Source organism: Penicillium maclennaniae, assembly GCF_028827695.1.
Source record: "Penicillium maclennaniae strain IBT 15551 chromosome Unknown utg000007l:1.0-4884863.0:1.0-4888362.0, whole genome shotgun sequence".
In the NCBI taxonomy this organism is placed as follows: domain Eukaryota; kingdom Fungi; phylum Ascomycota; class Eurotiomycetes; order Eurotiales; family Aspergillaceae; genus Penicillium; species Penicillium maclennaniae.
Genome location: NW_026623219.1, coordinates 736,949 through 748,312, shown reverse-complemented (window position 1 = coordinate 748,312; position 11,364 = coordinate 736,949). Strand labels below are relative to the sequence as shown.

General features: G+C 48.9%; 3 protein-coding genes across 3 annotated transcripts; 2 read left to right on the top strand and 1 right to left on the bottom strand.

The window, feature by feature from the left end:
* Positions 1-156: 156 nt before the first annotated feature.
* Positions 157-1,965, top strand: N7477_007488 (uncharacterized protein; the record flags this gene model as incomplete). Its single annotated transcript, XM_056969151.1, is given in 4 exon segments — positions 157-180; positions 224-349; positions 411-777; positions 788-1,965. 4 exon segments carry the CDS (start codon positions 157-159, stop codon positions 1,963-1,965), a joined length of 1,695 nt encoding a protein of 564 aa, XP_056819183.1.
* Positions 1,966-5,762: 3,797 nt separating this feature from the next.
* N7477_007487 (uncharacterized protein) lies at positions 5,763-7,956 on the top strand (the record flags this gene model as incomplete). Its single annotated transcript, XM_056969150.1, has 3 exons — positions 5,763-6,030; positions 6,086-6,485; positions 6,537-7,956. The coding sequence occupies 3 exons, from the start codon at positions 5,763-5,765 to the stop codon at positions 7,954-7,956; spliced, it is 2,088 nt and encodes a 695-aa protein (XP_056819182.1).
* Positions 7,842-11,038, bottom strand: N7477_007486 (uncharacterized protein; the record flags this gene model as incomplete). Its single annotated transcript, XM_056969149.1, has 12 exons — positions 7,842-7,968; positions 8,088-8,879; positions 8,952-9,190; positions 9,248-9,545; positions 9,599-9,814; positions 9,877-9,945; positions 9,994-10,172; positions 10,222-10,329; positions 10,391-10,467; positions 10,523-10,630; positions 10,699-10,791; positions 10,861-11,038. The coding sequence occupies 12 exons, from the start codon at positions 11,036-11,038 to the stop codon at positions 7,842-7,844; spliced, it is 2,484 nt and encodes an 827-aa protein (XP_056819181.1).
* Positions 11,039-11,364: the final 326 nt, after the last annotated feature.

Genomic DNA, 11,364 nt, shown 5'->3' with positions numbered 1-11,364 from the left:
GCCCTGGAAGACGGATGAATCGCTGAGGTCTTGAGTTGCTCCTCCCTTGTCTTGTTAGCGACGGGAATGGCGTCACTCATTCAAATGTTCTCTTCCCCACCAAGCCTCTCAGGCTGCTCACCTCTGCCGTTCACACCCTTATGCTGCTGAAGAAACATGGAGGCAGCTCCGCTTACACTGGTAGGGTGATCGCTACGTTGCGCTTCATCTCTAACTTGATCAGGCCCATACACACGCGAGAAATGCGGCACTCGAGACCCGCAAGTCGAATCCCGTTGCCGCCAGCGAGGAACATGACTTGGCTGCCGGTGAATTCGCTACAGCTGCTCAGAATAGCTCTGACCCAGAGGTGAGGCCGATAAGCCCCTTCCTTTGAAGCGATCGTGCGCTGACCGCAATCGGGCACACAGGCCCTCCGAACCCTGCGGCTACTCGAACACCAGCACAAGACTTTGGCCGAAATCTTGAGATTTCAACATGAGCATCCTGCTAGTATAACAGAGGAGAATCCGGCAACCTTCCCTTCGAACGTTGCAGCCCAACCCTCAGGCATAGACCCCGGTAACATCAAAGCCACCAGCCAGGATGCTCAATACCAGCCGCCGAAACTACCAGGAATGCCTCGGATGTCAAGTCGTGAATCATCATCTATAGCCAGCAACTTGGCCTCAGCTCGTGGTATACCTTCGCATCCCCGTCGTGGGTCACCGGTGTCACCAACCCTTTCTGCCCAGCAAGCCGGAGCGAAGATGACGGAGGGATCGAGGGCCACATCCGGTGAATCAAGATTGCGAGAGGTTCCAAATAAGGAAACGCCAGAGCCGAGCATCTGCGCCCAAACAAATGTGGTCTCCTCAAATGCCCATTCCTACAGAGATTACCTCCCATGAAGTCGTACCAGCAAACACCCCTTCCAGACCCAGATCCTCGACAAGTGACGAGGGTTTCCAGCGTTTCTACTCCACGTTTGAAGGACTGATCTCTAAAATCTCAGCACCGCTAGCATTTGCTGGCCTTCCACTATTATCAGAGGACCCGGCTAAGGCTGCATCCGCAAACCGAAAGTCGTCTGCTGAGACTAAACTAGATCGCCATCATGCAACTTCAGACCGATCTTCTTCTACCGTGGAGCCAGACGTGAGTCGTCTGTTCTCTCCAGCAGCTCTGCGATCGATTCGGGATACGCCGGGAGGCGCCCTAGGGAACCCCGCTGAGTCCTTCTATGTTGTTCCTACGTCAGGAGGAACGATGTCATACGCAGGAATCCTCACACGAGCAGAGAAGGAGGCGCGCCGCAATAGCTTGGATGAGGCAGATGACGAATTTGTTGATGCACGGGAAGCACCAGCGTCACCAGAGATGCGCCAGAGTACGGGCAATTCTCGCAGTGGACGTCGAGGTGCGCCAGAGAAACTCATGAACCAGAACACCAAGACCGTCGAAGAACTACAGATGGAGAATCAAGCACTGAAACAACTGTCCGATACTCTTTCAAAGCGACTGCACATGTGGGAAGTCAATGCACAGTCATCATCTATGGCACTTCAACAGTCACTGAGATTCATGCATCATCATACCACTGGATCTCCAGAGCAACTGACACATGGCTCCTCAGCTGCAGTATCTCCGGCGGCCCAAATTTCCACGGCACCAGCAAATTCCGATATAGACCCGAAGATCAAGGAGCTAGAGGAACTTGCCCGTCGCAAACAGGATGATCTGGATCGTATTACGCAGGAGAACGAAAAATTGAAGAATGTCCTTGGACGGTACCGTGATCGTTGGGAGAAGTTGAAAGAGGGTGCCAAAACACGAAGAGCCGAGGGTCGTCCAGTCGATGGCCAGAGCAGTCAACGACCAGATATTCCAGTCTCTCCGCATCCAGACGCCGATTCCTCTCACCAAGCGGTTGGCCGCAATGCTTCTGGATCAGATACTGGAGGTAACGCAGATGCAGGACCTTGACTCACACATTGTTCTCTTTTTTCTAACTCACTACGAAATTGTTACTTGAACGCTTGATTTCGGTTCGATACCATTCTTTTCTATACACATTAAGATGGACATTCCTGTTAATTTTTTCACAATATCAATCCCCTGCTTCTTTAATGAGAATTCCCAGCGCGTACATCAGGGCGTCTTTTATTCTGCTTGACCAGCGGATATCTGAGTCTCCATGTGTTACGGAATATAGGAGCTTTGTGAATGCGATTTGAATCCGCAAGGAGCTAGAAAGAATAATACAGAGTGTCAATAATAGCAAGATGCCTCGGCCAGGAATATGATGCCCTCGCACAGCATCATTAAGCACCAGAATTCATGACGTGCCGACGCAAACGTAGTAGCCGGGCCAGATGTTAAGGCAGGCCTTTCTCAGACGGAATTCCATGCATACAAGTCGGAGAAGGAGGTTTGATTTAGAGTTGCAATCGCTTGGCAATGTCCTCCATTTCCTGTGGCTTTGCAAATCTTGTTGCATTCACTATGTCATGCCAGTCTGGATACGAAAGGTAGTCACAACACCCGTCAGAGAGAGAGAGAGAGAGAGAGAGAGAGAGAGAGAGAGAGAGAGAGATGCAGTCCGAAGTCTCTGTCATAGGGGCTGTGGGATTGACTAGAGAAGGCCTGCCCAAACAAACGTAATAGTCGGGCCAGAGACGGCCGCATTTATTCCCAACAGCGGGTTTCCGTGCATAAAAGTCAGAGATCGAGAGATGATGGTCATGACTTACCTTATCACAACATTCGCCCTGTGTAACTCTCTGAAATTCGAGTGCAGCCATTAATTACGCCAGGCTGCGCTGGAGATGGGAAAACCTGATCCGTTCCAGGGCCTGTGTTGGGATATCTACTAGAACCCGGACGTCGCTGCATGAGCCACGAATGACGCGCAATCAGTGCAATGGGTGAGTGACATGGAGTCGGAACTTGTCGAAATAGGTTCAGCTTGTTTTAACAACTGCCATCTCCACGAGCTGTGATTGTAATCGGGATACAGGCACGCACCTTATCTCCCCAGATGGTATCATCGACGAAGTTCGTGAGCTCTGGTGGTCCACAACTTCATTGCGTGCTTGGACATCACATTCGACTGGAGCCTTCCGATCCCTCAAATCTATATATCATGTCACTTTATCACTTGCAGGCTATTCGACTCATAATGAACGAGGATATGATCGTATTAAGTCTCCATAAAGGTCAATGGGCACGAGCAGGAATACTTGGCTGGCCTGGGACACAACATCGAAGACACGCGCGCCGAATCTCATCATTGAGGTCTATCGCGTCAGCATCAACAATGACGAAGCACACTTCTCACAATATCTGAAAATTCTGATTAGAACAATAATTCGGCCCCGCTATGCACATACGGTGCGTGAAAGTAGAGAATCCAGAGTACGAGGTAGTTTATCGCAACAAAGCGTTCGCGAACGTTCGTACAATTGGCTTCAGCCTTTCAGGGCTTCGCTTATAGGACTCAACTAAAGCTGAAGCGCAAGTGATCCTGGGTAGGGGCTTTTAGTGATGTGTCTATCGAGACAGCCTCGGTCAGCTTAGGGAAGATCTGCATATTGTATGGCTCGATATGATGGAAGTCTTTATCATATATGGAATGATACGTGGATGACCGCAGTATTGAAGGCGAGGGGAGGTTTTTGGAGACCTGGGAACTCGGTGGTGGGCTTTCTGAGAATCCACAGGGTGCAGGCCTCTCGCGATAGTAGGGTGAATTCGTCTCTCTTTTACTTTGCGCGGGTCGGAGGGTTGTGGAATTTTACAAGATACCGATTGGGGAGAGAGAGTACATCTTGCGGGAGTTTCTCTACGCAAACTCTTCAGATTTTCCTTCATTTCTATCTCTTCGGGTGTCTTCTCAAGTTTTCTCTCGACTAGCTCGGAAGATGGCCGAATGAATAAGCATTTATTTCCTCTTTATACTCATTTATGTACTTTCTTTCACCAGAAGGAGGTGTACCTGCATATTTGCCTCACTTTCCTCACTCTCAGCCGCTTCGATCTTCACAAGACAATGCTCCGTTGAAAATCCGCATTGGGTTGAGGTGGATGCGGAAAACAGACCTGAACTGGACATACTGTAAGCCCACTAGGACGTACTCTACACATTTATATGACAGGTCAATTCTGTCATATTTCTGTATCCAACGATCTTACATAATGCGTCCACGATGCATCTTTGATTTGCCATTCAAGTCCCGACAACCCCTAGTCGCTCGGCTCCCCGTGGCTTCATAGCTGTATTTTAGCCTCTGAACATACAACAAGACCAAAGACATGGAATCCGGAGTAGCCGGTCCACGAACCAGTACGCGTCAGCGATGCGGCTAGGAATGAATCGCGCAAATTTTGGTTTACGCTGATTTCGATCCTATGCACGTGTTCCCACATGGTTCATGCAAGGCTAGCAAATCGATCACTTAGCCTCTTTTTGAAACAGATCCCGCCCGGCTAGAGCATACACCACCATAGTCATGGGCATTTCCATCTCTCGATGATAGTCGTTCACCTACTGGATTGGGCGTAACTAGCTGTGTGGTTTAGCATCCACAATGCCGCCTCTGCCGAGCCGGGAGGCTAAATTTAGCTTGCTTTTGTTCTGCTCTAAATCACTTTTCACCCAGGTCAGTATTATTAACATATTTATTGCCAAAAGCAGGGAAGGTGCTTCACATGACGTCGAAAAAGGAAGGCTGGACCTTTTAATCTAATTCTTGGGGTAATTTGTTGATTCGAATTCCCACCTCGGTAGTTGAAAGTGGATTCGAATTCCGGATGGCTTTAGCTTGGCGTCATCGTGTCTGGCTCGTTCCTGGACCACTCTGACGAAGCAGTCTCTCCACTTCTATTACGACGCGATCCACGGTACGCCGGAGCCCGCCGAGATGGACGAGCAAGGTTTAGTACGCACCAAATAAGAAATCAAATTGAAGATCATCAGGTCAGATCTCCGTCTCGTCTTTTCACTGGTCGAAAATGTACGTGCTTCATAAGGCTATTCAGGCGTTACGCCAAAATCTCTTCTAGCCGAGTCTCGATTCCAGGCTAAGCCTAAATCAAGTAGGTCCGTAAATTGTTTTGGATACTATGACTCCAAGTCTTTGATAATTGAGCTCTACGCCCTATACCCATGGTTCACTTGATTATGTCCGTGGTTCTTTTCTGAAATCGTAAGACCCTGCCCGCCGGTGCCTGAGAGCAAAACTGGGATGGGAACGGGTAACTGATCCACCGAAATCCATCGAAAGTGAGAACCAAGGCTACCACCTAAGAATAGGGCTCTTCATAGGATATCTCATTCAATTTTCAACTAGTGCCATTCCTGTAAAGCCGCCCTTCTCAGCCCTTCAACCATGAATCTTGGGGTCTCATCTTTCTCGGTAGCTCTGAATTAGAACCACGTGGAAGTACTCCGTGGAATCCGTTGAGTCTGTATCGGAAAGATCGCCAATTCCAACTTTGTGAGCCTCAGAAATGTTATTTTTGAGACAAGGAATCGTCTAGTCTAGGTCTAGCAAGGAAGAAAATGGAGACAACGCACCGGCCAAAGGCCCACCCTCCTGGCTAAGATCTCGTCCCTAGCCCTACAATTCTCTTAAACTTGGTATGGAGCTCTCTTTTCCAAATAGTTTAACCAGTCACTTTTTTCTTCGGTGAAAGCTTTGCTCGCCGTCCGTTCACTTCTCTCTTGTGCGCATGTGTCTTACATATAACACAGCCGGTCTTTATTAATCCTTTATATTATAATGTCTGAGGGTGAGAATACAACACTCTCTATTGTGGAGGATGTGCCAGTCCCCAAGCATCTGCTGGCCACTGCAAAGTTCAGTTCTCCATGGGAGCAGTTGAAATGGGAGAAATCGCTTCCCCAAAATGATCGCACACAAGCACGACCTTCGTCAGCAGGCAAAACCCAGTCCGGTGGGCTTATTAGATCTGCTAGTCTTTCCACTCGTCGTGTTCAGAGACCTCGTCCCGCAACTCGACCGCTAAGCAACCCTACCGAGCTACATAGTAGGTGTTCTGTTTGACCTATATTCCCGTAATCAACCATCTAATGATTGTATAGGATGGGACAATATCAGAAAAATTGACTTTTTGACGCCTCCGGTTTCCGATCCAGAGAAAAATGCACCACTTTCACCGATTAAAGAGGCCATCCTGAGCCCTAAAGAGAGCCCGATTAGCAGTCCAGCAAGAAGTCCAACGGCATCTCACTTCAAAAGCAACCGGAATAGCATGTACGAGGTCTACGAGAAAGCCAAAGTGAGAGGTGTTGCGCTTCAACGGAAATACTGGGTTCGACTGCTGTTCGAATATACTCTATATGCCCTGCTCGTTCTATTTGTCTACTTTGTCCTCGTGGGTATGCCATTATGGAAAGGAGCCGTCTGGTGGCTCTACTGGGTTGTGAGAGTCAAATTTGTGATTCAAGGAGGCTATGCTATTACAATTGGCTTGGCTGCACTGTGAGTTAGCTTGGTTATTCTCCTGTTGTATTACAGGCTAACTAAATCTAGCTACGCATTCCTCCCTCTCCTCATTCTATTCGAGAAGGATCCTCCCACCATCGACGACAGCAACCTTGACCTCGAAAAGAATTACTCAAATGCCAAGGACACAGCTCTGATCATCCCATGCTATAAGTCTGCCAATATCATCGGGCCAACTTTGAAAGCCGCTTTGAAAATCTTCCCTCCGCAGAACATCTTTGTTATCGCCAACGGCAATTCCGAAACGCCTCTCGACAACACCGAAGAAGTTTGCCAGCCTTATGGTGTGAACCACCTTTGGGTTCCCGTTGGATCAAAAATCGTCGCCCAATTCGCCGGCTGCTATGCTGCCAAGGGCTTTGAAAATGTGCTCCTTATCGACGACGATTGCGCACTACCTCCCAACTTCCCCATTGTCGCTGATCGACTCAAGGGGAAGGTCAAGTGTATTGGGTACACGATCAAGAGTGTCGGTCCGGATTCGTCGAAAGGCACATTCTGTCAACAGGCTCAAGATCTCGAGTATAAGATGTCTGGTTTGCAACGGGCTTTCTTCGGAAAACTTGGCAGTGCGACTTTCCCCCATGGCGCAATCTCAATTTGGAACACGGAATTTTTGAAGCAGACATTTTATGAACATCCCGGGTTCTCTGTTTCGGAGGATTGGTTCTTCGGAGATAGTTGTCGTCGCCTTGGAGGACGTATCACGATGTGCTCTTCTGTTTTCGTGGAGACCGAAACGCCGTCTTCCGTCTTCTTCAGTGGAAGTGGTAGCCGCGGTGGCTTTGGAGAGATGACCATCTTCTCCCAGCGTTTCAAACGATGGAATTTCTTCTTCGTCGTCGGCATGTACTATGATATCAAGTACATTCTGACAAGCTGGAAGCTTGGCTGGTGGGAGATCGGCGCGAAGCTCTGTGTTCTCCAAGAGGTCTATGAAACACTCATCTACCTCATGGCACCATTTATGCTCCCGATCTCATTCATTGTTCGCCCTGGATTCTGTGGCATCCTTCTTGGCGCCACAATTGGGATGTATATCATCAACGTCATCATCTTCAACGAGATCCATCTGCGAAAGAAGAACGAGCGCATTGGCTATGCCGTTTTGATTTTCTACTATACCTTCTACAAGATCGCGCTCACCGTGATCAATGTGATCAGCTGCTATTGGTCTCTCTACAAATACGGACGCTACTTCGCCAGCCGTCACCCGAAGGTCACCGAAGACCACCAAGCGATTGAGGTTATCCTTAGCCTCGAGCAGGATGTGGAAGGATCTGTCTCCGATGAGGAGGAATTGCTGAGGTCTCATTCTGAGAATGGTAACGCCTACAAAAGACTGACTTTGACGAGGACTGCGCCGGAGACGATGGAAAATTGGCCGCTGAGACCAGAGATGGAGCAGACGGAAGAGTATAGCTTCCATTCACCTTCTTGGATATAGACGCGGGCGGTGCTGTAAAAGTTTTAATTATCTGCTTCGCATTTAGAGATACGATCAATTTCAGACCAAGTACTATTGAATTGGAAAGTCAGCTACCTTATCCTCATGACTTGTTTGAATTATGCGACTACCGCGGCTCCCCTTCACAGCACAGTGAGCGTGGTATTGCCCCTAATATCCCCGAACTACTTCCAACCATCACAGTGAAATTACCCGGTTCCACCACATACTTCATCCTGTTATTCCATAGTCCAAGATCTTGAACCTTGATCGGGATCTTGACAGTCTCGGTCTTACCAGCGGGAATTACCACCTTGGCAAAGCCCTTGAGCGATTGATTAGGGACAACAACTGTGGCAATCTCATCCGAAACATAGACTTGGACAACCTCCGTTCCGTCCCGTTTCGAGTTTGTGTTGGTCACATCGACGCTAACAGTAACGGTACTGTCTGACGCAAAGATTCTGCTCCGGTCGAGACTCACAGACCCATACTCGAAAGTGGAGTAGCTCTTGCCATAGCCAAATGGATACCATGGCGTTGGATTGCCTAGAACGTATTGATGCCCAAAGACAAGACTCCCATTGCTGAGCTTATATCCCGAGTCCCCAATGGAGCGGCCCGAGTTCAGGTAATCGTAGAAGATGGGCAGGTCGCCCACATATCGAGGAAAACTGACAGATAGCTTTCCCGAGGGATTGTAATCACCAAACAGCACGTCGGCGAGTGCATTTCCACCTTCCTCGGAGGGGTAAAATTGCTGCACTAGTGCGGAAGTGGCGTTCGAAAGCCAAGTCTCTGTAACGGGTTTACCGCTCGATAAAACCACCACAGTGGGAACACCAGTATCGACGATAGCTTTAATCAGAGGAGCCTGGGCTCCAACAAGTGACAGGTCATCTTCGTCGACATGTTCACCGGTGCTGACTTTGAAATTAGGGCCACGATGTCTTGGTGTAGCAGTGGAGTTGAAAAAATAAAAATGTCTCACTCACGTTGCATTTAGACCCTCCCAGAGCTGGACTTGGTCGCGGGACCAGGTCCCAACGACAACCACAGCGACGTCAGATTTCTTTGCTGCTTCAATTGCTTCGTCGAATCCCGATTGATCGTTGCTCCATCGCTCGCAGCCTTGGGCATAGTTGATCTCGGCTTTGTCGCCAACTGCGGCTTTGATGCCGTCGAGTGGAGTCACGCCACGGTACTGACTTTCGTAAACTACATAGTCGCCGTACTATGGATTGAAATTTGCGTTAGATGCTTGATCTGGACAGTCAGAGCATGGACTCACGTTCATGAACCCATGAGCCATGGGCCCAATCACTGCAATGCTGCCGGACTTCTCCAGCGGCAATGTCTCATTATGATTCTCCAAGAGTATGATGGACTCTTTGTCCAGATCTCTCGCAATCTGCTTTGCCTCGTCATTGTTGATGAGCTTATGCCATTGGTTCTCCGGTGCAGCGGGATATGGCTCTTCGAAGAGTCCCATTTCAAACTTGACTCGAAGCAACCGGGACACTGCCGTGTTGACGTAGGAAATGTCCAACTTGCCCGACTTCACCATCTCTGGGATTTTCTGGAAATTACTGCAGTTTGATTAGCCATTTTCGGTCTCATGTTCCTTGCTGTATGCACTCACAAGGAGCCGCCGCCCATCTCAACATCAATACCCGCAGTCAATAGCTGCTCCGTGACCGATTCCATATCAATAGGGTCACTCTGGCACATCTTGAAGTAGCTGCACAGTCTGTCACTTCCACCGGCATCGGTCATGACAAAGTAGTCGTAGCCCCATTCCTCTCTCAGAACTTCCGTGAGAGTGTGGTAATCGGCGACTGCTGGAACACCATCGTATCTATTCAGCCGAGAATGAGTCTCCGCCAAAGATCTTCCCTTCTTACATATTAGGCAACTTACGAATGGTATGCTGCCATGATTGACCATGCACCGGCGTCAATGATAGCGCGCTTGAACGAGGGCATCCAGCTGCACAGTTGTCAGCATATCTTTCGACACAGGGCAGCTCCAACGTACGTGGTTCGTAACTCTCTCTCACCTCCATGCACAGGACCCGTGTTTAGGCCTTGCTCCGGGTTACTGAACCCGACGAAATGCTTCACCATCGCCGAAACATTCTTGCTCTGCAGACCTGTCACATAGCTGTACCCGATCTCACCTGCCAAAAAGGGATCTTCGGAGAAAGTTTCTTCAACCTATGCATTTGTCAGTCCATGTGCGATCAACAAGATATTAGAGCCGTACACGACCATAGCGGAGTTCACGAGCCAGATCAACCTCGGGAGCAAAGAGCTGACTAGCACCGAGTGCTCGAGCTTCGCGGCCGATAATTTCAGCCATCTTCTGGACCAGCTACAATGTGACTTTTAGCCAACTGAACTCTTGTAGCATTTCAAAGCCCTGGGCCATTTACCTCGGGATTCCACGAGCTTCCAAAGCCAATAGGGGAATTGAAGATCGTAGCATTGCCAATCAAGAATCCGTGTATGCCTAGCTGCGATTAGTCGATTCGCTTCATATGCCAAAAGTAACAGCATCTCCATACCTTCAGTCTGGACCAGGGCAGGTATCCCAAGTGTGGTATTCTGAAGAAGATAGTCTTGACCTCTCTTGATATTATCCGATATCCAATCCCAAGGAACAGGGTATCCCACTATGATTGTAAACACCCAGTATTAGTCAAGCACATTCCTAGGTACAGGTCCATATAGAGAGTCTCACCATAGAACGAGCCAGCTTTCATCTCCATATTCTCCACAAGTCCGGTATAATTAAATGCTCCCGAAGTTTGGTTCATCCAATTCGTAACGTCACCTTAGCCCGAGGTCAGCCAATTCTCTGCCTTCAATGTTTCAAGACTGCAATTATCTTGCACAAGTATACCTTGTATCAACTGCGCCATCTTGTCCTCAATCGTCATTCGACCCAACAAGTCCTCAATCCTTTTCTCAACAGGCGCGTTGGCATCTTTGTAGAGCGGAGTTTTCGAAGCGTTTCCAAGCGTGATAGCAGCAAGCAGCTGCGCCAGAAACAACCCCTTCGACAGTCCGCCAGCCTTCATCTTGACGCTAAATTGCCTTTTTATCAATAAAATCAATCCCGCAGGCTCACAATCCAACTCAATGGACAGCGAACTTTTATGGTAAGTTCGAAATAAAAAATTCTTAGGAATCGCCGATCAGAGCTGCATATAAGACACATCCTGGTCTGGCATGATCTCTCGACCCCGCGAGGGGAAATTATCGGGGCTTTTCCCATCGTGTCACTGACCCTACTTGTTTCGGAATGGCAGAGCTGCGGTTGGAATCTTAGCTTCTAGGCTAGCATGCATCACGGAGATGGGGTCAATGTGAGCAAATCACGGTCGCAAGAGCGGACCTACAGCAT